Source organism: Phodopus roborovskii, unplaced genomic scaffold, assembly GCF_943737965.1.
Source record: "Phodopus roborovskii unplaced genomic scaffold, PHOROB, whole genome shotgun sequence".
Lineage (NCBI taxonomy): Eukaryota > Metazoa > Chordata > Mammalia > Rodentia > Cricetidae > Phodopus > Phodopus roborovskii.
This window is the reverse complement of record NW_026126603.1, coordinates 465,209-486,792: the sequence shown is the minus strand read 5'-3', so window position 1 is coordinate 486,792 and position 21,584 is coordinate 465,209. Positions and strand designations below refer to the sequence as shown.

At 40.1% G+C, this 21,584-nt stretch overlaps 1 protein-coding gene across 1 annotated transcript in view; it reads right to left on the bottom strand.

Annotated features, from left to right (window-relative positions):
- Nucleotides 1–21,584, bottom strand: part of Rsu1 (Ras suppressor protein 1) — a 183,788-nt gene that overhangs the window by 65,437 nt on the left and 96,767 nt on the right. The window contains exon 8 of the mRNA XM_051205833.1: nucleotides 16,336–16,468. Coding sequence (XP_051061790.1) covers nucleotides 16,336–16,468 — 133 coding nt within the window. The remainder of the gene's footprint in view (nucleotides 1–16,335; nucleotides 16,469–21,584) is intronic.

The window sequence follows — 21,584 nt, the reverse complement described above, 5'->3', positions numbered from 1 at the left end:
CAAAACAGTCACATGGAGATCTACCCACTACTGTATAATCTTGTGTGTGTGTGTGTGTATACATACATACATACATACATACAAAATGGAGTTAATCTACAATGGGATGATAATACCCATAGTAGACACTATAGGATAACAACTTAAAGGCCCAAATGCCAGGAATTGGCTACCTCATTTAGAGTTGGCTAGAATAAGTTTCATAGAACCCCAAACATTACATGCTATTGACAATGCCATTGGAACCTTCAGAACCTGACAGTAACACATTACCAATTAAGACACAATATACTTGAGTCCCAGAACATGGAGATACCAAGCTGGTATGAACATAGAAACCCCATCCCTAATGGCTAGCATTTATAGTAGTGGAAGGTGCTATGTATACTACCAGAGGAGGAAATAATCAACAGTTCTGAATTCTGTGGGCTATAAAAAAATGTCTGGCCTGGAAAGATATGCCCACTGGTGCAATAGAGGCATAGACATCATGGCAGTAACCAGCCACTTTCTGATTGGATTTAAATCCTGCTGCACAAGATGAAAACCTTACCTGACACCATTTTCAGAAGATTATATTTTCAGTAGACGTTAAATAACACAAAGACTCATAACTTGCCAAGATGCAGAGAATAAGACTATGGAATGCTTAACCCTAAAAATGATATCTTTATCATATGTCTCCTTCCCAAGGCTCAGGAATCATCGTAGAAATAAAATGGAAATAGTGTAGAGCCAGAGACAGTGGGTGAATACAATGAAACAGTGTCTTCCAGACTGAACAAGGCAGCCACACACATGTATATACAGTGCTTTGGGGTTTTCGCATTCTAGTGCTATTTTTCACTTCAATGAAAGAGGACTCTTGGAGAATAATCATTGCTAGGGCAAGCAAATTAGAAAGTGAGGTCTACAGGCAATAAAATAAAAACAAAAAACAAATTGTGTGAAGATTCTTTAGGTGTATTTACTTCTTGTAAAACAATCTGATACCAGATGATCTGTAAAAGGTCATGAGTTCATTATAAAATTCGGATGAGGAATCAATTCTGCTACAGAACAGTCATAGCTTGAGCTGATGATGGCTCAGTCAGTGAAGTACTTACTGAACAATCATAAGGACATGGAGTCTATCCACTTAAATATCCAAGCCCAGTAAAGAAACACTTGTAAATTCCAGTACTGGGAAGGTGGAGGCAGGAGGATCTCTAGAGTTTGCTAGCCAGCTGATTTAGCAGAATCGGTGAGCCCCAAGATTCTCTCCAAGTCCTACTGAGAAATAACACCCTATAAAACAAAGCAGACAGTGCCTAGAAAGCATCAATACCTGAGGGGGTCCTCTGGCCTCCATAATCAAGTACACACATGAACACTCATGTACCCAAACTCATTCTCTCTCTATCTCTCTCTCTCTCTCTCTCTCTCTCTCTCTCTCTCTCACACACACACACACACACACACACACACACAAATTTCCTAACTAAATGAACAAGTAGAAAGAGCATATCTTACAGACATAAGTGAACTACAAAATACAATCATGTAGCCAACAATTAATATACACACACCCAGTGTGAGCCAGAGAGTATAGTTGAACAGAAAATTGTTTTTTACCTATTGCATCAAAACAACCCACCCACAAAAGAGAAGCTAAATCAGAATCAAGGTGAATTATGGAAGGATGGGTTTTGAGAACTAAAGGTGGAGAAAAGGAGATCCTGTTTGGGACCCTGGCACATTTATCTTCAAGTATTACAGAAAGCATATGGCTCCGTAGGACAGTGAACTGGTTCAGAAGCAGACCAGCCAAGTGATTATAAACCTCCCACTGATCTCTATACATTGACTTCCTATGAAGTTGTATAACAGACTTTTAGTGAACCAAACAGCTGAGAAAAAAAACCATTAAAGGAGAAAATATTTGTTATGCCTTATTCCTATCCATCATTCACCTGCTCTATAGCTATAGGTTTGTGCAGAGGCATCAGGGTGGCAGAAGTCTATGGTAAAGGAGGCTGCTTACCTCATGACAGTCAGGAAGCAGAGATGGAGCTAGGGAACCTGGGGCCAGATAAAGCCCCAGTGAAATGCCCTGAGTGACTGACTTTCTCCAGCTAGGCCCCAGCTAAGGTGTTCTACCACCTCCCAGCGATGCTATCAAATTATAAATCCATCAACAGATGAAAACAATGATTAGGTCCTCAGGATCTAGTCATGTCACCTAAACCAACAACTAGCTCTTAATATATGAGCCTTGCTGAGGGGGAACCTCATCTAAAACCATAACAGACTGATATCATTCCTTCCTAGATCCTAAAGCAGGATGGAGAAAGAGGTTCACTTGGGAAATGTGTTTTGGGGTTTTAGTTTTTGCATTCTGGTGCTGGTGTCTACTTCAGGGAAAGAAGGACCCTTGGAAAGGAGTTGTTTAAACAGGAGAGACTGAATTCAATGCCTGGCCCTATCCAAAGCTCCACTTATCAGCTGTTTTCTCTCTCTTGTGATTGTTTTACATCTGCAAGCAGAGGTCAATGCCAACATCTCTGAGCCACGCCTTTGGCCTTTGAGGGAGATGAAGCCCATAAATGCAGATCCTTGGGAGTCTACTGCATAGGTGAAGGTCAAGGAATGTTGCTTCTCTGCTGTGTGTGCAGCTGGACTAATCCTGTCCCGCACTAATCTGCTTTGGTATTAGCAAAGGAAGAGAAAAAACTTGGGGGCAAGGGTGGGTGCCTCCTGCTCTGAACTTTCTTAGTGAAAGTTGCTCAGGGTTCTTGGGTTTTTCACATCTGAACCACAGTGAAACCAAAATCACCCTGGAAAACACCTGATGGGCTTCGAGGAGCAATTTCCACTCTTTGTAATTATATCTTGTCTAATCATATTTCTGTGTAAAATAGGAGATTTTCCTTCATGGCTAGTAGTTTTCTTGTCTCTCAAGTGAAAAGTGAAAGACAGCAGAGCCTTCCTTCAGAAAACTTAGAAAAGAGAGTTTCAAGACTTATAAGTATTATCAAACAAAACTTTTACTGACAAAATTTACATTCCTTTGGAGCTATCTAGCATTTAGTACCAAAATAAATTTGCTAGTTGCAAGACACATGCTATTAAAAGATCACCACTCAGGCAGTTTTTATCAAGCACACATAAGAACAGATTTAAAATGCTCACCATCTCACATAAACAGTCGGAAACACACATTTCATCTTAGCTTACAGCCCCCAAAACTAAATGAGATAGGAAAACAGTCCTTCTCGAGTATGGGAGCAGGACTGACATTTCCACAACGCATTCCTTACTCCCACCTGGTGTGGTCTTTAAATGATAGGAAATGTCCACTATGAATCCAAACTTACAAAACAGTGACAAGAATGTGACCGCCCCTTACTACATTAACTATTTTTGTGTTTTTTCCCCCTCTAATTGTCGGGTGTCCCTCAGAAATACTCCATGAGCTTACAAACACATCCACATACTACACAGTCCTAGGGAATCCTCCAGTGACAGACAAACAAAGGCTGGTAATAGCTGGGTAGTGATGGCACATGCCTTTAATCACAGCACTCTGGAGGCAGAGGCAGGAGGATCTCTGTGAGTTCGAGGCTAACCTGGTCTACAAAGAAAGCTACACAGAGAAACCCTGTCTCAAAAGAATCAAAACAAACAAAAGAAAACAAAACAAAAACAAAAAAGGCTGGCAATTATAAACCCTCAGATTCACCCAGTAGGTCTCTCTCTTTGCTCATTTACAGGTTAAGAGTGATGCTTGGAAAATAAGAGGGCTATGAAATCGAGACGAATCCAGGAAGATGTAATGTATTTCACACCACATACTGAGAACACAGTTTTCATGTTTAAAGTGTTATTTAGTGTCTCCCTGAAAAATCCAAGTACTATACCCTTTGACCACATGAGACCTCAGGGTGGTGTTACCTTGAAGACATCCTGGTGACCTATCAAAGACTCCTCTGCATGAGATGGTTCATTTACATGTTAAGTCACTGAGAGCATACCACATGTAAAGCTACATAATCAAGAAATCATGGGACTCACTTTCAAAAACATCACAGGTATTTAAAGGAAAAGTGGGTGTGTGTGTGTGTGTGTGTGTGTGTGTGTGTGTGTGTGTGTGTGTGTACACATTACTCCCAAGGTATGTGTAGTATTCACAGTAATGAATAGCACACATAATATGTAAGAAGTCTGGTACCTGGGGAACATTTACATATTATAGCAATTATTATAACCATCATGATGACTGCCACCAGGAAAAGGCAAGGTCCTGAAGAAATATTAAAAGGGCCTTACAGCAGACAGGTAGCAATGGCCCTAGGGAAGCACAATTTAGGCTGAAAACTGAATACCTGAGCATTCTATAGGCAAGGATGGAAACAGAACACTGTGAGCAGAGAACTCAGCCTACATGAAGACCTGTGGTAGAAATTAGGTATGTATTACCGGATACGTCATAGCCCCAACATCCTAGGTCCTGCTCCAGTGGCTCTGCATAAAGGCTCTGTCATTCCAGCTGGGCCCAACTGCCATGGTCCCTTTGTCCTCGGGATCATGATGTACTGATACATTGGAGACAGGATTAGGGATAACACTGAAATTCCTTTCCAGGTAGCTCATCGCACACTGCAGAGCCAAATCTGTAATTACACCTCCCAAAGAAGATCAGAATCCAGTAAACCGAAGTCTGCTTCCGTTGTTCAGAAGGAACAGATGAAATATATCTACATGGAAGGCAATTTGAATACCACCCCTTTCTTCTTGTGCCTTTGCCACCATGCCCCAAGGCTTGGCCCCAGTCATTCTGTGATGAAATTCAGAAGAAAGGGCCGGTCCTATGCCTGTACCACCCTGGAAATGACGCCTGCTACATCCTGTTTATTTAGCATTCTGAGGTTCATAGTTATGCCAAGCACAATATTTTTCTGGAGAAAACCAGAATTGTTGCGCCCAAGAAGATAACAACTGCCCTGCTGAATGTGTGTGTGTGAAATTATGAATAAGTTCTCTGGTATTGGTTGTAAATATAACACACAACTGACAAGAAGCACAGCTTTAAATGGTTCTTTACATGCCTCTTTCTCTACCCTATTAAGATGCTCCTTGTTTCTTTGATTTATCTGATAATAAATTTTTGATGACTGGTAAGTCTCATAAAATCGCTCTGGTGCTGACTGCACTGATTAATAAGTCTGACGAATCGAAAGTGTCAGGAATTCATGTGTAAGAATAAGTTACTGCCAAACATATATTAGATATTCCATAAAGTATAGAATAAAAAGGTTGATCTGGTAATTTTATCTTGTATTCATTTTCCTGTAACAATTTATATTTGGGGTCATCATTGTCTTCCTTTGCTTAAAAAAAAAAAAATCAATAAAGGAAATACAGACTGTATGTTAAAACCAAGAATTAAACTGTGTTTAAAAAAATAATGAATTGGTATTAACAAAAAACCATGTTTTCTAGAAAAATTAAGAACTCAGGAATAGTTGCTGGAATGGCCCTAAAAGATATAATTAGAAACTACCTCACTGAAGATGCAGAGGCTTGGTGGGATCATTCATTAATGCAGAATTGAGACAAAAGCTATGGTGTGTGTGAGCATGTGTGTGGGTGCATATGTAGGGGGGTAGTTGTGTGTATACATATGCAAATGAATATGTGGAGTCCAAAGGTCCATCATGGTTACTGTTTCTCATGTGTTGTCTACCTTGTTTTTGAAGCATAGCCTCTCACTGCCCTGGGAACTTACCAAGTGTGCTAAGCTGGCTATCTAGAAATCTCCAGGCATCTATTTATTATAAGGCAAGGCAAGGCAAGGAACCTTAACCAGCTTTTGGTTCTTTTTGTTTTGTTTTTGTTGTTGTTGTTTTGTTTGAGGGAGTATTTCTCTTTGTAACAGAACCCTTGCTGTCCGTGAACTCACTTTGTAGACCAGGCTGTCCTCAAGTTCACAAAGATCGCCTGCCTTTGCCTCCCAAGTACAGGGATTAAAGGTGTGTTCTGTGGCTTGAATTTAGTTTATCAAGCACTTTAGAGATTGAACTATTTCTCCAGCTCTTCCTTGAAACTACCTCTAAGACCAACATAGACTTTAATTATCTCCTTAAAATTCATGTGTTGTTTCTAGACTTAAAAAGTAAGCCTATCATTAAATAACTAAATAAAGAGAATCACTTCCCAGAGTCTTTCTCCTTTTTTATGTCTTTGGGTTTCACAATAGGGTCGCTATGACTTTATGACATCATGTTGCATAGTATGAAAATCCTAAGTCCTCTATCTTTGAAATGGCTGTGTTAGGAAAACAGAATCATTTAATAACAGGAGAAGAGAACTCTATAGTGCTCTTATCTTGGCCATTCACCCAGGGATTGCATGAGTCAAAGTGAGAATGATTTTAAAAGGTATGAGGATTCCAGTTATACGTACTGAGAGAACAAGCTGAGACAGACTTCAGCCTTTGCACTTATAGGAAAATCCAATGGCTGTCAGATAGGGCTGAGAACACCCCCAGAAACAGGAGTCCATGTCTACTGGGAGAGTTCAGGTGACACAAAAGCCCTTCAGACTGAATCTTTGTCTTTGTGACTGGTGTGGAAACACCTAGGAGATTATTGAGGGACCCCTGCAGATGCATCTGTGATAACACTTTTACAGAGACTAAGGGGTGAGGATATACCCTAAATGTAGGTGGTGTCAGTCTCATAGGCTGGGGACCTAAATAGGGTGAAAAGGAACACAGGAGAACCAGCCAGGCAAGCATGATAACCATTTCTGCTCCTTGGCCATCATGCTGTCAACTGCTTTGCTCTGCCATTATCCCAGTGTCATGATAGATTGGTATCCCAGAAACCAAATCTTGAGCAAAACAAATGTTTCCTCTTATGTTATCTATCAGATACTTGGCCATTGGGATAAAAAAAATAAACTAATATATTCCTTATATAAGGAACAGAATAGTGTCCAGTGGGTAGTGCTCTATGAAACTTTGCTTCTTGAATTCTCTAGCCAAAGACGGGGGTTCTCTTCGCTTCCTAATTCACAAGGTACCTTCAGATTCAGAACAGAGGGACATACCACTCCGAGAGTCAAACTTGATGCATGAGTCCGAAAGCAATGGAAGAAGGAGGAGATAAGAGTCACATTCTATTTTGTGGCATTTTAATAACAACAGCGTTATGGAGTGGGGAGGAATGTCCTCTCCCATAAGCCTTATTATTTGTCAAAGATCTACTAAATCCTACCCTAACTTCAGAATGTAACCATATTTGAATACAGCATTTTTAGAAGAAATCAAGTTAAAACAACACCATTAGGATAGGTCTAAACCCAGCAGGACTGGTGTTCTTATTTAAAAAGTAAAAAAGAGTAAATTTGGTCACAGAGGCAGAAGTTCATAGAGGGAGAAATAGGTGAAGTTAGGCAGGGAAAGAGAGCCACCCATCCAGCATGATGAGAGGAAGGCCCCACCCACACAACAGGGAAGAGAAGAATTCATATACCAGGGCAACAGGCTTGAGCAGTTCCTCCATTCTGGCCCTCAGAAAAACAAAACAAAATAAAACCAAAACAAACAAGCAAACAAACAAAAACAAAAACAAAAAAACACCCCCCACTGATAGCAGACATGGAACTTTTGACTTATATTATAGTAAGCTAGATGGCAATGCCAATAGTTAAGGTAAAATTATCAGGGGAAGAAAACCCTATGAAAACACAAAATAATAATATTTTTTAAAGCCAGAGTAGCTACTCATTTAACTTGCCATGCAAAATAACCCAAACTCTCAATGGTAACTGACCACTAAACAACCACTGTCTAACTTAGCAAAGACTGAAGCATATGCTTGCATATTGAAGATTTTTAAAGATAAGAGAATTATTACAATACTAATATGGGCTTCACATATTACTATTGTGAAGCTAGTTAAGAATAACTATAATAGTGGGAAACTATTGTCTTTACCACAAACATTTTTAATACCATAAATCTTAAATCACACGTGAAACAATATGTAAGCACATCAGAATAAAACATAAAAAAATTATCTCCCTGATGCTTGATGAGTAAATTGGAACCCTGTCAAAAGCTTGTGAATATAACTTATGTTTAAGACTTTTATCTGATAAAGTTGATTGAAACTTCTTTCATAACATAATTCATTCTGATCCTAAATGCCTGACAACAAGGAAAAACATTTAGCTGCCAAAAATAATAGTAATAAATAAATAACACCTCCAACAATGCCCAACTAGAATAAGAGATTGGAGTTCGGTAAAAAGCTAGCATGCAATAAAATAAGATACAACTGTGTAGAGAGAATAGAAACCAGAGGCAGTTTAGTTTGATTATAAAAGTGCCACTTTTTAATTTATCTCTCAAATAAAAAAAGCAAATTCAAGCAATAATTCATTGTAGTTGGAGAGAAAGCATCAAGCATTGAGTGCTAAGCTTTGGGAGGCTGAGAAAGATTATCAATATGGAGGGCTATCTTTGTCATTGAAGATGCCAATATCTTATAGGTCAATGTGATTATATCTAGTGACTACTATCAAATCATGAACTCAAAACAGTTCCTCTTGAACAGGCAGTCATCTGACATATTTCCTTTGAGTAATGTGGATATTTTCTTTCTATCAACTGTGAGAAATTATACATATGTATTATATATATATAGTATACTAATCTTAAATTGATATCAGTGTAACATGCCACATATCACAGGCTGCTCAGTGCAAGTCAGGAGATAACAATAAAGACATGGAGTGAAGGGGAGAGAGAATTGGAAAGGGGAGGGACACTGAAGCAAAAGGAGAAAGAGAAGGAGGAAGAAGCAGGGGGAGAAGGAAGGAATGGATGATGGAGAGGAGACTGAAGGAAAGAGGAAGTGGAGGGAGAGCAGGAAGAGAGGGGAAGAAGAAAGAGAAGAAAGGAGAGGAAAAAGGAGGAGGATGGGCTGGGAAAAGAGGAATGGGATGGGAAACAAGAAAGGAGAGGGAGAGAAAGTAAAAGGAGATAGGAAGGAGACACAAGGAGAAGAGTCTGCTCCACACTTTCAAATGTTAAGTCTGTGCAGAATAAACATCTCCTCACGATAGAGCAGTTGCATGCCCAAGGAAACACTGCAAAGGCCAACATGGGCATCAGAAGGGACCATTTCCGAAGACTGAGTTTCTGTCTAAGCATGTGAGATGTCTAAGCATTCCCGAAACAGAATATTACCAAGTGGCATCCTGTACAGATGCTACCTAGAACACTAGCAAGATTCGAAAGGCTGGTTTGTAAGTATAGGAAGGCTTACTTTTGGGCTTCATAGCTGTGGTGCATGGAGAATGTCAAATGTCACTCAGAAAATATCAAGGCATAGGAAATGTCAAACGGAAAGCACCTTTCTTTATAAAAACCGAATCATTTTACATGAGTATAGAAAACAAAATCTTCATAAACATGTTTTAAAGAATAAAAGAAAAACCTGTTTATAGACTAAATTGTGAATATGCCCAAAGAAAGAATATTAGTTATATATGAAACTTAATAGTTCTAAGACACAAAGCAGAAATGAAAAAACAAAACAAAACAAAAACCCTTCAAATGCTAAGCATATTAAGTGATTTTTCAAAAAAGATGGGAGAGAAAAATTATCACACATTTTTCCTTAAACAGTCTATATTTCTCCTGTTACACTTGGGGGAAAGTACTAATTTAGTAGTACAATTAACAACTATGACCAGATACAGAAAGAGTTGAGCAACTAAATCAAAGATTGAGAGTCAATGTTACATCAACATTCTTGAACTCTGTGCTCACAGTCCATTTGCTCTGTGGGGAAAAAGCTATGGGATTTTATGGTTTAAAGCTATTACCTTAGAACAAAACCAACTTAGTAACACTCTAAGAGAGTTACATTTTTTTAGAGAGAAATAAAATCATCACTCAGGAAAATAAATTCATACATTATTTTTTAAAAAGATTTATCTATATTATTTATTTAATGTGCACAGCTGCTTGCTTTGGTGAGTTCATGTGCCCATGTGTGCAGGAGCCTGCAGAGACAAAAACAGATTGTATGATCCCATGGACCAAGAGTTATAGCCTATTGGATGCCACTCTGTAGGTTCTAGGAACCAAACCCAGGGAGGGAGAGGGAGAAAGGGAGGAGGGAGGGGGAGTGGGAGGGAGAGGAGAGAGAAGAGAGAGGGAGGGAGAGATGGAAAGGAGGGAAAGGGAGAGGGAGGGAGAGGAAGAAAGAGCACACACATGCGCTCTTAATTGCTGAGTCATCACTCTAGCTCTACACGTAATCTTGGAAATGTCCTTGGAAGTATTACAAAATGGAGGCTATTAAAATTTAAGAAAGATGGTAATGATGTCATGCTTTTATGATTTCAAATGACTGACTCTTTGTTCTTGAAACCAATCCTCACAGGTACCAATATCATGATTCTTAACTCTCTGAGGTGTCACTATGTTTCCTTTGTCTTTCTCTCTGGCAGTGATAAACTATTCTGCTTTATTCCTTTATGAGAGACACACAATGGTACAGTGTACCAAGCTGAGAACTCCAAGTGGGAAGAAAGAACTGGGGCTGTCTTGAAAGCTGGCTTCTGAAGGTTCAGAGCTGCAGCTTAGATTCACTTGCACAGCTGTCATTCCCCCATTACTATGTCTGAGAAAATCAACATAAAGGGAGAAAAGATTTATTCTGGCCCACAGTTTCAAGGGGGTAAGTCCACACTGCTTGGCCCCATCGTTGTGGGTCCACAGCACACAGAACATCACAGTGAACTTTGGCTTTGTTGTCCCTTGACAAAATAGAGATGTGATACAATCCTACCCAAAATAATACCTTTAATGCCCCCCCCCACTCTCTCTTCATACTTTGTAGCAACCCCTCCTCTCTTGGTGTTTGTTTGTTTTTTGAGACAGCACTTCACTCACTGTGTAGTCCTGGTCATCCTGGACCTAGCTCTATAGACCAGACTGGCCTTGAACTCACAGATATCTGCCTACCTGTGCCTCCTGAGTGCTGGGATGAAAGGTATATGCCACCACTGGCTGGCTGGCTGTAGCAATCCTTGTTAAAGGTTAACACATCTGCAGACAAACTAGACCAGAGGTGTCAAAACTGAACCTCACTGTATACTATGGGGAGAATAAAATGACATATTTATTAAATTTAAATAGGAAGCTATATATATGCAGCAACTATAAAGGAAATATAAATGACAGGAGTCGAATATAGTCAACTTTCAAGATTAAAAACAAACTCTCTGTGAAAGCTTTAAGGGGAAAAATGGTCCTTCCTGTTCACATCTACTGTACAGAAATGTTGTTTTCACATGGCTTAATTGGAGTTATTTTCAGATACAATTTTTAAAAGGTCTATAATGTTCTGCATACTGATTACCAGTGTGTAAAATTCACGGAGGAAAATAAAATAAAAGGTCCTGATGGTTCAACTCTCTCCCTGGCCTTTCTGAAGATAGTCATAAAACCATCTGCTAGCTTTGTGTATCCATTTACAATAACCCAGAAAAATCTAAAAGGCTTACAGTTTTTTTTTAGATATGGTTCCCTGCTACACATAGTTTTCTTAGAGTGAAAGAGCCCACATTCTGGATTCCAGATGTGTAAGTAAGGATTCACAGACTGGGTACCAGATGCATAAGTAAGGATTCACAAACTGGGTACCAGATGCATAAGTAAGGATTCACAAACTGGGTAGCAGATGCATAAGTAAGGATCCACAGATTGGGTAGCAGATGCATAAGTAAGGATCCACAGATTGGGTAGCAGATGCATAAGTAAGGATTCACAGATTGGGTAGCAGATGCATAACTAAGGGTTCACAGACTGGGTACCAGCTGCATTGGTGACTTAAAAAAACTTCTAGGCTACTGATTCAGCAGCTATTAGGAGATTTGGTAGCTGATTAATAAAGCTCATTTATGTCCATTACACCCTGGGACAGGTTTGCCCACAGTGCAAAAGGATGGGTAACTTTGTTTTAATTCTACATGCAGATAAAATAACTAGTCCTCATAAATCAAGCAAGATGACTGGTTTTGCTGGATTCCTAGTGAAGAGAAATAAATCCTTGGCGTTTTTCCCCTAATTGCCCACCAGCCCTCAAGCCCCATTTCCATTTACTCGTATGAATGAAGAATCCCCTGAGGGGGCATGTTTCCACACAGTAGAAGAATGAGGAAGAAGCATCTTTTGTGACAAGCCAGGTTGCGAATGAGGATGAAGATTTGCCAAGCTCGGCAAATTGCACCCTTCATGGGGACACCCATGTTGCAAAGGCCTCTTTCAACTAACACATTTTTCAGCCCAGCATTTGTCAAATGTCTTCTTTTGTTAACTTGTTGACAAGAGTGAACTTGTCAGCTTTTAAAATGGCTGCTGTTGCTGTGTGCATGTCTAGATGAAAATGTGGCAAATATGAGCTTCTACCTTTCACAGTGGATCTTGTCAAGGGCTTAGACTTCAACCTGGCTGCTCCTGAATCAGGGGGAAACAAAATTCTAAGTTCTTGAAATGTAACAAGCAGTGATGAGTCCATCAAAATTCTACAGAAATAAAAGAAGTCAAACAGAAACAAATAGGTCAATCTGTAAAATCCTAAAGAGTTAAAAGGTGATGTGTAACTCAACAACAGAATGAAAATGCTACTGGGTTTGAAATATGCTCCCTAACTCCAGACTCAGCCACCTGTTTTATATTAACAGCGGAATGAGACACAGTGGGTAACGCAATGACAACAGTCAGTATGTTCTCCTGGAGGGAAGAAGACAAGTGAACACAGAGCAGCCTCCACCTGAGAAATGGCTAAGACCCAATGAACATCCAAAGTGTATCCTTCAGAACATCTCTGAAGAGCCCTGTGGCAGACAAGGCTGGTGAGATGGCTCATGGAATGGCTCACTGGATAGGGGTGCTTGTACCTAGGTCTAACAGATGGAATTCAATTACTGGACACTATAATAGGAGAGGATCCATTCCTTACAGTTGTCCTCGTACATAATATACACACACGAGGACAGTTGTCCTCGTCATAAATATACACACACGCACACACAAATCAGCATCCTAGCTGCCTACTGCTCTTCGCCCTGCTTTACTGACCAAGTTCCCTTCTGCATCAAGTGAAATCATCTCAAGTACCTAGGGTCATTTCTACCTAACACCAAATTCCCTGTTCAAGTATCCATGTCTCTTCTCATAGTTCACCAGAGCCTATAAATTGGATGACCCAGCCTCTCGGTTGTCACTCCCCTATATCCAGACAAGCTTAAGGATGTGCTTAAAAATGACAAGGGTGCTGGGAAAGTTTTTCAAGGACCATCATGAAAACAAAACCTTCTAGAATGTTCCCTAATTCTTTCCTGGTTTCACCTAGGTAAAAGATGAAATGGATTGGGGGAAAAGGGCTTCAAATTTCAAAATTTTGTCGGGCACTGATGGTGCATGCCTTTGATCCCAGCACTTGTGAGGCAAAGGCAGGCAGAGCTCTGTGAGTTCAAGGCCAGCCTGGTCTATTTCCACATGTAAAACTTGAAAAGGTGGTTTGAGATCTTTTTTTTTAAATAACCAAGTCCGTACTAATAAGAATATTATTGTTTCTGAAGGATACACTACAGTATGTAATGGCTGCTTTGGCAGTAAAAGATAGAGCTTGGTTCTAAACACAATGAGGATGCACAATGTATCTGTTCCTGTCCTTTCAGAGGTCCTCAGGCTGCAAACGACACTGTATATTAACACGGGGGTGATGACTGGTGAAACAATGGTGGTGTACAGGTAAGTGTTTTTTGTGACTATGATTTTGACTCTGTGTCCTAATTAGCTAATGATTACAAGTTGTAATGTAACTTATACACGATGCTAGTTATGATAAGAGAATAAAGTTTAAAAAGCTAAAATAAAGGAAGCAGTTAACATTCTCTTCTGTCCCAAAAAGGGGGGAAGAAGTCATGGGGCACCCTGCTCTTCAGCAGTGAATAGGGTAGTGAATGGTCCCCTAAAAAGGAGACAATGTCTTTGTGAGGTTAATTACACTTCTTAGTGTTGACTTAATTCTACTAAAGATGATTTACTTTGCCATGGTTAATCTAACAGAAAAGATAGTTTACAATACACAAACTGCTTCATTACAGCAATCCTCAAGAGAAGGGTGCTAATAACAGAGATAAGAATATAAACACCAGGGCTGAGGAGATGGTTCAATAGGCAAGTGCCTGCCAAGCAAGCATATCAGATCCTTAAAACCCACATAAAGCCACATACAGACACACCACGCTCACTAGTGCTCCTATGGTGGCATATGGGATAAAAACAGGAGAATTTCTACACTCCCAGGCTGGTTTGTCTGGCATACACAGCACTGATGTCCCATCTTAAACAAGGTAGAAGGCAAGGACTGACTTGATACCCATTTGCAAACTATGGTATATATGTACTGCCCTATAACACAGGCACACACACAAAGGTATACACACACATATGCATACACAAATATATGAATATATATATTCATACGCACACACATATATATGTAGGAATATGTTACTGATGAAAAGCATCATGTATTAAGTTTCAAATAACTACCAGCGATCTAAGCAAACAATTTACCTCTTTTTTTTTCCCCCAGAATCCTAACTATGGCTTATGGCTTAAATCAATTAAATCTATTTATAAGATGTATAATGGTGATTAATTGCCTAATAATGACTCTGAGGTACCACAAACCCCAGAGACTCACAAGTTAATCTTTATAAATGAAATTCAACTTAGTAGCACTTTCATACACAATGAATTCTAATCTTCTGTAAATCATAAATTAATTTAGAGTAAATCAAAAGTTGTTAACTGGAATGAAAAGCAATGTTTCCTCTACATCTGGATTAATACTGGTGTGGGTACTTTTCTGTATATTACCACATATAAAAGATTCCATAGTCTTGCATTTGCTAATAGAAATGCTGTGAGCTAGGAAAACAAAAACAAACAAAACAACAACAACAACAAAACCAATAGCAATAATTACCAAGAAGCATAAAGTAATCTGTTAAATTGAAATATTTTCACACATACCTGACAGGTACCTACCTAATTCTGAGGGCTTGCCTAATAAATGGCTCAGTATTATCTAAAAAACTTGTAGTTGCTTTACCTATAAAAAAGTGCTGCCATTTTGTCAATTTCTATGTAAATTCTGCCTTCTGGGGCCATGCTGCCACCTAGTAACATTCCATCCCAAAGTTTAAATGTATTTAGTTTTCTATTTAGCATAGTCTTCTCCACAGCACCCCTGCTGGAAGACTGCAGAATGTCAGCTGGCCATTTACTGAGATGGACTGTCCTGGTACCTGATCCAGATCAGGTACAGTACAGACTTGATAATTAGTGTTTTAAGTTGGGAGTGGGGGTGGGGCTTTGATTCTCAAACAGAAAGCAAGAGACTCTTGAGGGAACACATCCTTTATTGATGTTGTTCTAGTGGTCAGGGTGCTGAATTGGAGCTGAAAATAGAAGCAAATTAAAATACTACTGGACTTTTCTCAAGTCTCTTTGAAGATGATTAAAACTACACTAGCCTTCTATTCTATTGGGATTCAGGTAGCACAGAGACAAATGAACATCTTAGGAACTAGGAGCTAGGGTAAGATTGAAACATGACAGAAGACAGAGCTCTAGCAGGTGGGAGGTGGGAGGATCCCTGTGAATCCTGAAAAATAGAGGAAGAGAAAAGTGGGGATAACTAGGTATTGTGGGAGGGGCTTCCCATGGTCCCCCTTAATCATAAGGGGGGGACTTGAAATATATTGAAGCCATGATCTAAGTTGGCTGCTTCTTTCTTCCTTTCCCTCCTGCTGTTTCCAGAGGAGCTTGTTTTCCCACTACAGTAAAACCCTCTAAGCAATGGAAGACACTGTCCTGGTATTCTCCACAGATTTTGTAAGTAAACGCCTTAACAAGGTTTCCTGTAACTCTTGCAATTCTCCTACCCAGAACAATAAAATGGTGCTCTGGCCTTAATGTGTCTGGAGTTCCTGAAGTATCATGGATATTCGACCAATTTAATATCTTAAAAATTCTCTACACAGAATAGGCAAAAATACCCTTGAACGGGTCAAGTAAAAATTATTATACATACATCAAAGACAATTACCACCTGTAGTTTTCAGGAAAACATTTAACAATGCTACATGTTCACTGCTAACGACTGGAAAAAAAATCCCAAGATGATTTTTAAAAACACATTTAAATATTTTTAAAAATCACTTGGATATTTTAGAAAAGCACAGTTTACTTACTACTTGTAGGTTTCAGAGCGGATATATTCGAAAACATGGGACACACCAAGCTGGAACTGATCAGCAATTGGGGTAACCCAGGGGTTGTTCTCTGCTTTGAAGACCTGCTTCTGACCTGTTAAATCCAAGTTGCCTGAAAAGATGAAAAGATGCAAAAGGAAGCTGAAGGTAAGCATGAAGAAATCCTTATGTACTTTGTAAGTCATTTTTTATATGTTTTAAAGCTCTTAGCCCAACACTTACTGGCACACACAAGCAATGTTGATGGTAATTTCCTGATTCAAGAAATTGATACCAAATGGAAGGAGGAAGGAAAGAGGGAGGGAGAGAAGGAGGGAGAGAGAAAGGGGGGGAGGGAGGAAGGGAAGTAGGGAAGCAGAAGAGTAGAAGAAATAGAAAGTTTCATTAAGAACAAACCTGAGGAGATGCTTTGTCCAGTATAGCATGCCTTATTTTTCTAGCTATTTACTATAGAGACTAAGAGTCTGTTCAAGATTGAAAGAGAGGCTAGAAAGGTGACTGGGAAGTTAGGACAATACACTGCTCTTGCTGAGGGCTCAGGTTTGGTTCCCCACACCCACATAAAGTGGTGCACAATCTCCTTTAACTCCAGTTCCACGGTAAACCAACACTTCTGCCTTCTAAGGGTACCTTGCACTCATAGCCATGGACATATCCATCCCTAGACATACCCATACCTGTACACATAATTGAAAACACAGAATAAGAAAAGATTGAGAGACATTGAAATCCCTGATGATGCTAGTGCTAGTGGATCTAAGGCAAATCAGATCAGTGGAACTTTCTTCAAGTGCAAAACCTAGTGAAGCAATTGGAGCCATTACACTAGCCACATTACTCTGTATCTATTACTCACGCATGATGAACACATCGAAAATCAGGCCTAAGTGAGAGCATTAACACGGTGATGATGGAGGCTAAACACTTGTTTTGCTCTAAGCAGTTTACAAATTACCTTAGAAAATTACTTTCTTGTTTAATTTTCTAGCAGTCCCTAAGGCCAGTTATTAACATCACTTTATAGGTGAGGAAGTGGAAATTTGGGTGAATGAACTAATATGCCCAAGATCAGAAAACCTCAGCATGGGAATCTGAAGCTGGTTCCAAACCCAATCTCTGTGGCCAAAGCAATCTATCTGTGTGTCCATCTAGATCAATAATGTGCGTTAATGGAACAAAGAAGTCAGTAAGCCCCCCCATCTATCTACTGCGTACTATCCATCTACTCATGATCAGTCTGCTCTCCCTGCCCCAACTTTTGGTATCTTCAAGAATGGAAAAGGAAATGTGAAGGCACTTCCTCCCACCTGCCAGTCTATGGAACATGAGATCAAAGACAACACTTCCACAGCAGGAATGAATGTGGCCTCCCCTGGATAGTCCCCCCTTTTCTGAGAGTTTCACTGTGCAAGTCCAATTTCAGTATTGCAGTCTACAGCCCAGGGCTGTTGGAACAGAGATTATCAGCAATTATCCTTCTCAGGACACTTCAAGTGACACCATTGTCCCGTTCTGTGGCATTACTGGCATTTTTTTCAAAATTGATGGTAAGGACAATAAAAATATATTCTTGAGATGCAAGTAGACCAACACAAATAAGTTTATGGCTCATCTGAGCTCTGGGCATGAATGAATAAACAACAAAAAATTATTTTCTTTTGTGCTGTATAGTGTATATAAGTGTGTGTGTGGGGGGGAGGTCTGTGTACACACATGTACACAAACATGTATGTGTGTAGGCTAGAAGCCAATGTTGGGTGTCTTCCTCACTCTCCACCTTACTTTCTACAGAGCATCTCTCACTGAACCTGGAGGTAGCTGATTCAACTAGCCAGCTGGCACCTATGATGTTGTCTCTTTTCAGTGTAAGGATTATAAGAATGCATCATCATGCCCATGCCCAGCTTTTTACACAGTGTTGGGAACTTGAGCTGAGATCCCCATGCACATGGGGCATGTACTTTACTGTTTGTGCCATCTCTCCAGCTCCAAAAATTCTTACTGGGAAGTGGATACAATTGCTTCTTATAACAAAGGATAGGTACTTTGATTCTTTCCTTTTTGTTACAAAAACAGGAAAAAAATAGAGAAAGAAAAATATTAGTGAAAAAAGAGGCCATGATATTGAAGGATGAGGGGTATATGGAAGATTCTGGAAGTGGGGAAGGGAAGGGAGAAACATTGTAATTAAATTAAAATCTCAAAAATAAACAAAAAAACAAATCATTACATGCTTACAAATAACTTTTAAAGAAGGCATACTACAAAATATTAGAGAAGTAATTTATCACATCTTTCCAAAGAAACTGATTTTGTTGGTGTAAAGTGCGAAAATAAGCAGATACATTGCTGCCCAAGATTATCAATATTGTCAATTTCCTCATCTTAATGATTAAACATCATCAGTCAGCTTTTACATCACTTGAAAAATTAATGAGCTTGGTTCTCTAAATCATGAGTCTGGAGCTTCCTGGAATAAATAGAAGTTCAAAAGCTGCAAATATAATGTTCAGCTAAGCAGAACCTGGTCCTGTTGGCAAGGACGCCACTCATCTTTGTGTTCATTATTTGTATCTCGGGGAGGGAGTGTTTTGCCATTCCTAAGCGTGAGACTAATATCTTGCTTACATTTTTTCTGTGACTCTGGTTTCCTCTTATGGTCTGGGTTTTAAATTCCTATGTCATCTCTCCCAAATCATTCTCTCACTGACACTTTTTCTCTAGAGTTCCCTTATCCCAAATAAGAGGATGACACAATTTTTTTGAAAACAAGTCCATATTTCTTATGTGTTATATCTTTCATGAACAATACACATTCTACCCACTGTCTTTAGGATACAAATCCATCTACAGAAGGTCCCCTGTACCAGGTAAGAGTCACTACAGTAACAATTCCCTAATAAGTTGAGGATGGAGGTGCTACAGGTGAACAAACCCCTATAACACACACATCTGAGATGTAACCTAAGCATCTAAGTCTATCCTATTCACTCAGCCTGGAGTCAACCATGAAACAAGTAACAGTGTTTGCTGGAAAAGCATGTGACATAGAGGTGGAGGGGATGAGATGATAAATATTAAAGACTGATTGAATTAGGATATGAACTGATTTCTAAACAAAGGGGACTCCTCCAGCAGGAGGGCATTCTGTGAGAATCCTCTTCCCTTTCTGACCCTAATGCCGATCACCCTGTTGGGAAATAACGTGAATTTCACTTGGTGCAGTTCTGTTCTGCAGACCCAGCATCCAGGACATTGCACTATTCACACATTACCATGAATTAAGGCGACATCAATGGCTTCCTCTGAGTGTGTGGTTTAGAAAGGGTCAACAGGAATATAAGATTTTCATCACTTTGCAAAGTGGAGCAGGGAATTCTAAAGAAGGAAGCTGTGCTTGAAGCATGAAGGATTTCTAAATGTGCTGCTTTTTCAGGGCCTTAGGTCAGTGTGAAAGCACATGCATCATGGCAAAGACTGGGTAAGATATCGTGGACCAGCATCACTTACTCAAAATTCAAATTTGACTGACACAGGCAGTGAGGAAAGGGGTCTGGCTTCCTTCCCTGAACTATATATCACCAGCCCCCTTCTGTTGGGTTCCAAGGCTTGCCCCAGTAACCTGAACACACAAGGACAAGCTGGCATGCTGGTTCATATCAACAATTCTAGGGAGAAAGACTGAGGCAGGATGATTATGAGTTCTAGGTTAGCCTGGTCTATACAGACACTCTGTGTCAAAAAAAAAAAAAAAAAAAAAAAAAGTAAGTATGATACAAACTTTCAAAAATGTGGCATTCTTAAACTTAAGATTCAGGTACACATTTTTGCAGGAAATAAGAATCTAGTCTACTGCCAACTAACTACCAGCCCATTAAAGCATGGCATAGTCTTTGGTTAACTACTTGACAGTGCCATACAAACCCTGCAGTTTTTAATGGCAAGTTTCTGAAAATAATGCACAAAAATCCCATGCTCCCTCACCGCCACACTTGGAAGACAAGCCTAAGGGGAATAATGCCAAGAAAGGTCAGCCATACCCTTCTGTCTGAAGCCCACAGCCCCCTGGAGATCTGTCAGTCCCCAGTGATGTCTCTATTTAGTGCTGTCAGTGGAGACGAGAGAGGCACAGAGGATTGCTAACGACTTCTGCTAACTGGAGCACAAAGGAGATGCTGAATGTAAGCTAGACATGCTCCCTTCGGGAAAAAGGAGTCATAACCTGATGTGTGAGAGTGAGAGGAAGCAGAGAGGACCATGGGATATTATTCATCAGCACCATCATTTCCATCACTTTGAATCCATTCTGTTGTGCTGAGGAGTGGAGAGGGAGAGCCGAGATACCCTATGCCCTTATCTTTTCTCATTTTCGTATTAAACAGTGCTGCTGAAGCAAACACACAGGAGCCTCACAGCCCAAGATGAACGGGGGAGGGAGTTATCTGATGGAAAAGAATGGTTCAAGTTCACTGAAGAGAAAAACAAAACACCAGCTTCATGTTTGATGCAAAGATGATGAAGACCACATAGACAGTACAATAAACCTTAAAGGAGGAATCAATTACCTGGGACCAGGATGGAAATTACAGGTGATTTTAAAAGAGCAACATCTCCTCAGAATTATCATGGGAGCCTGGCATAATGGGATGAACATCTTTAGTTTTTCAACTTAATGTCACTGGTCGTTAACACAATCCCTGCTTCTGTGTGGCTGCAATCCGCCAGTGAGCTATCTGTCTCTGGGTTCTCTTACCTCACTCTGCACCAGCTTGGCATGCCACAATTTCAGAAGAGGGCTAATATAATTAGAGTGAAGATGGCCCATTATACTGTGAGAAAAGATGACACCTGTCTCATATTGGCCTAGCAACAAGTTCCCATCGCCTCGGCTAAGCTCGTCTGTCAGCTGTCTGGGGTGTGTTCCCTTTTAAGTAATAGCATGCAGGCAGCATCTTATCCCGCTGTCAGTCAGCTTGCAATCGCCCTCATGCTGCACGCTTCAGTGCATACGGCGAGAAGCCCTCCCCCGACCCCTTTATTAGAAGGCTGAAGAGTGCTCTGGTGGTGTTCTAACAAGGACCAGGCAGCAGGATTAAGCACTGTGACAAAGAGGATCTAATAGGCTCCAAAGTGGTGCATCGACAGACACGCTGGCTGGTTCCCAGACATAAACTCACTTTGCTCACTCCTCAGTCGGGAGGTGCAGGCCACTGGGAAAGCCAGTCAGC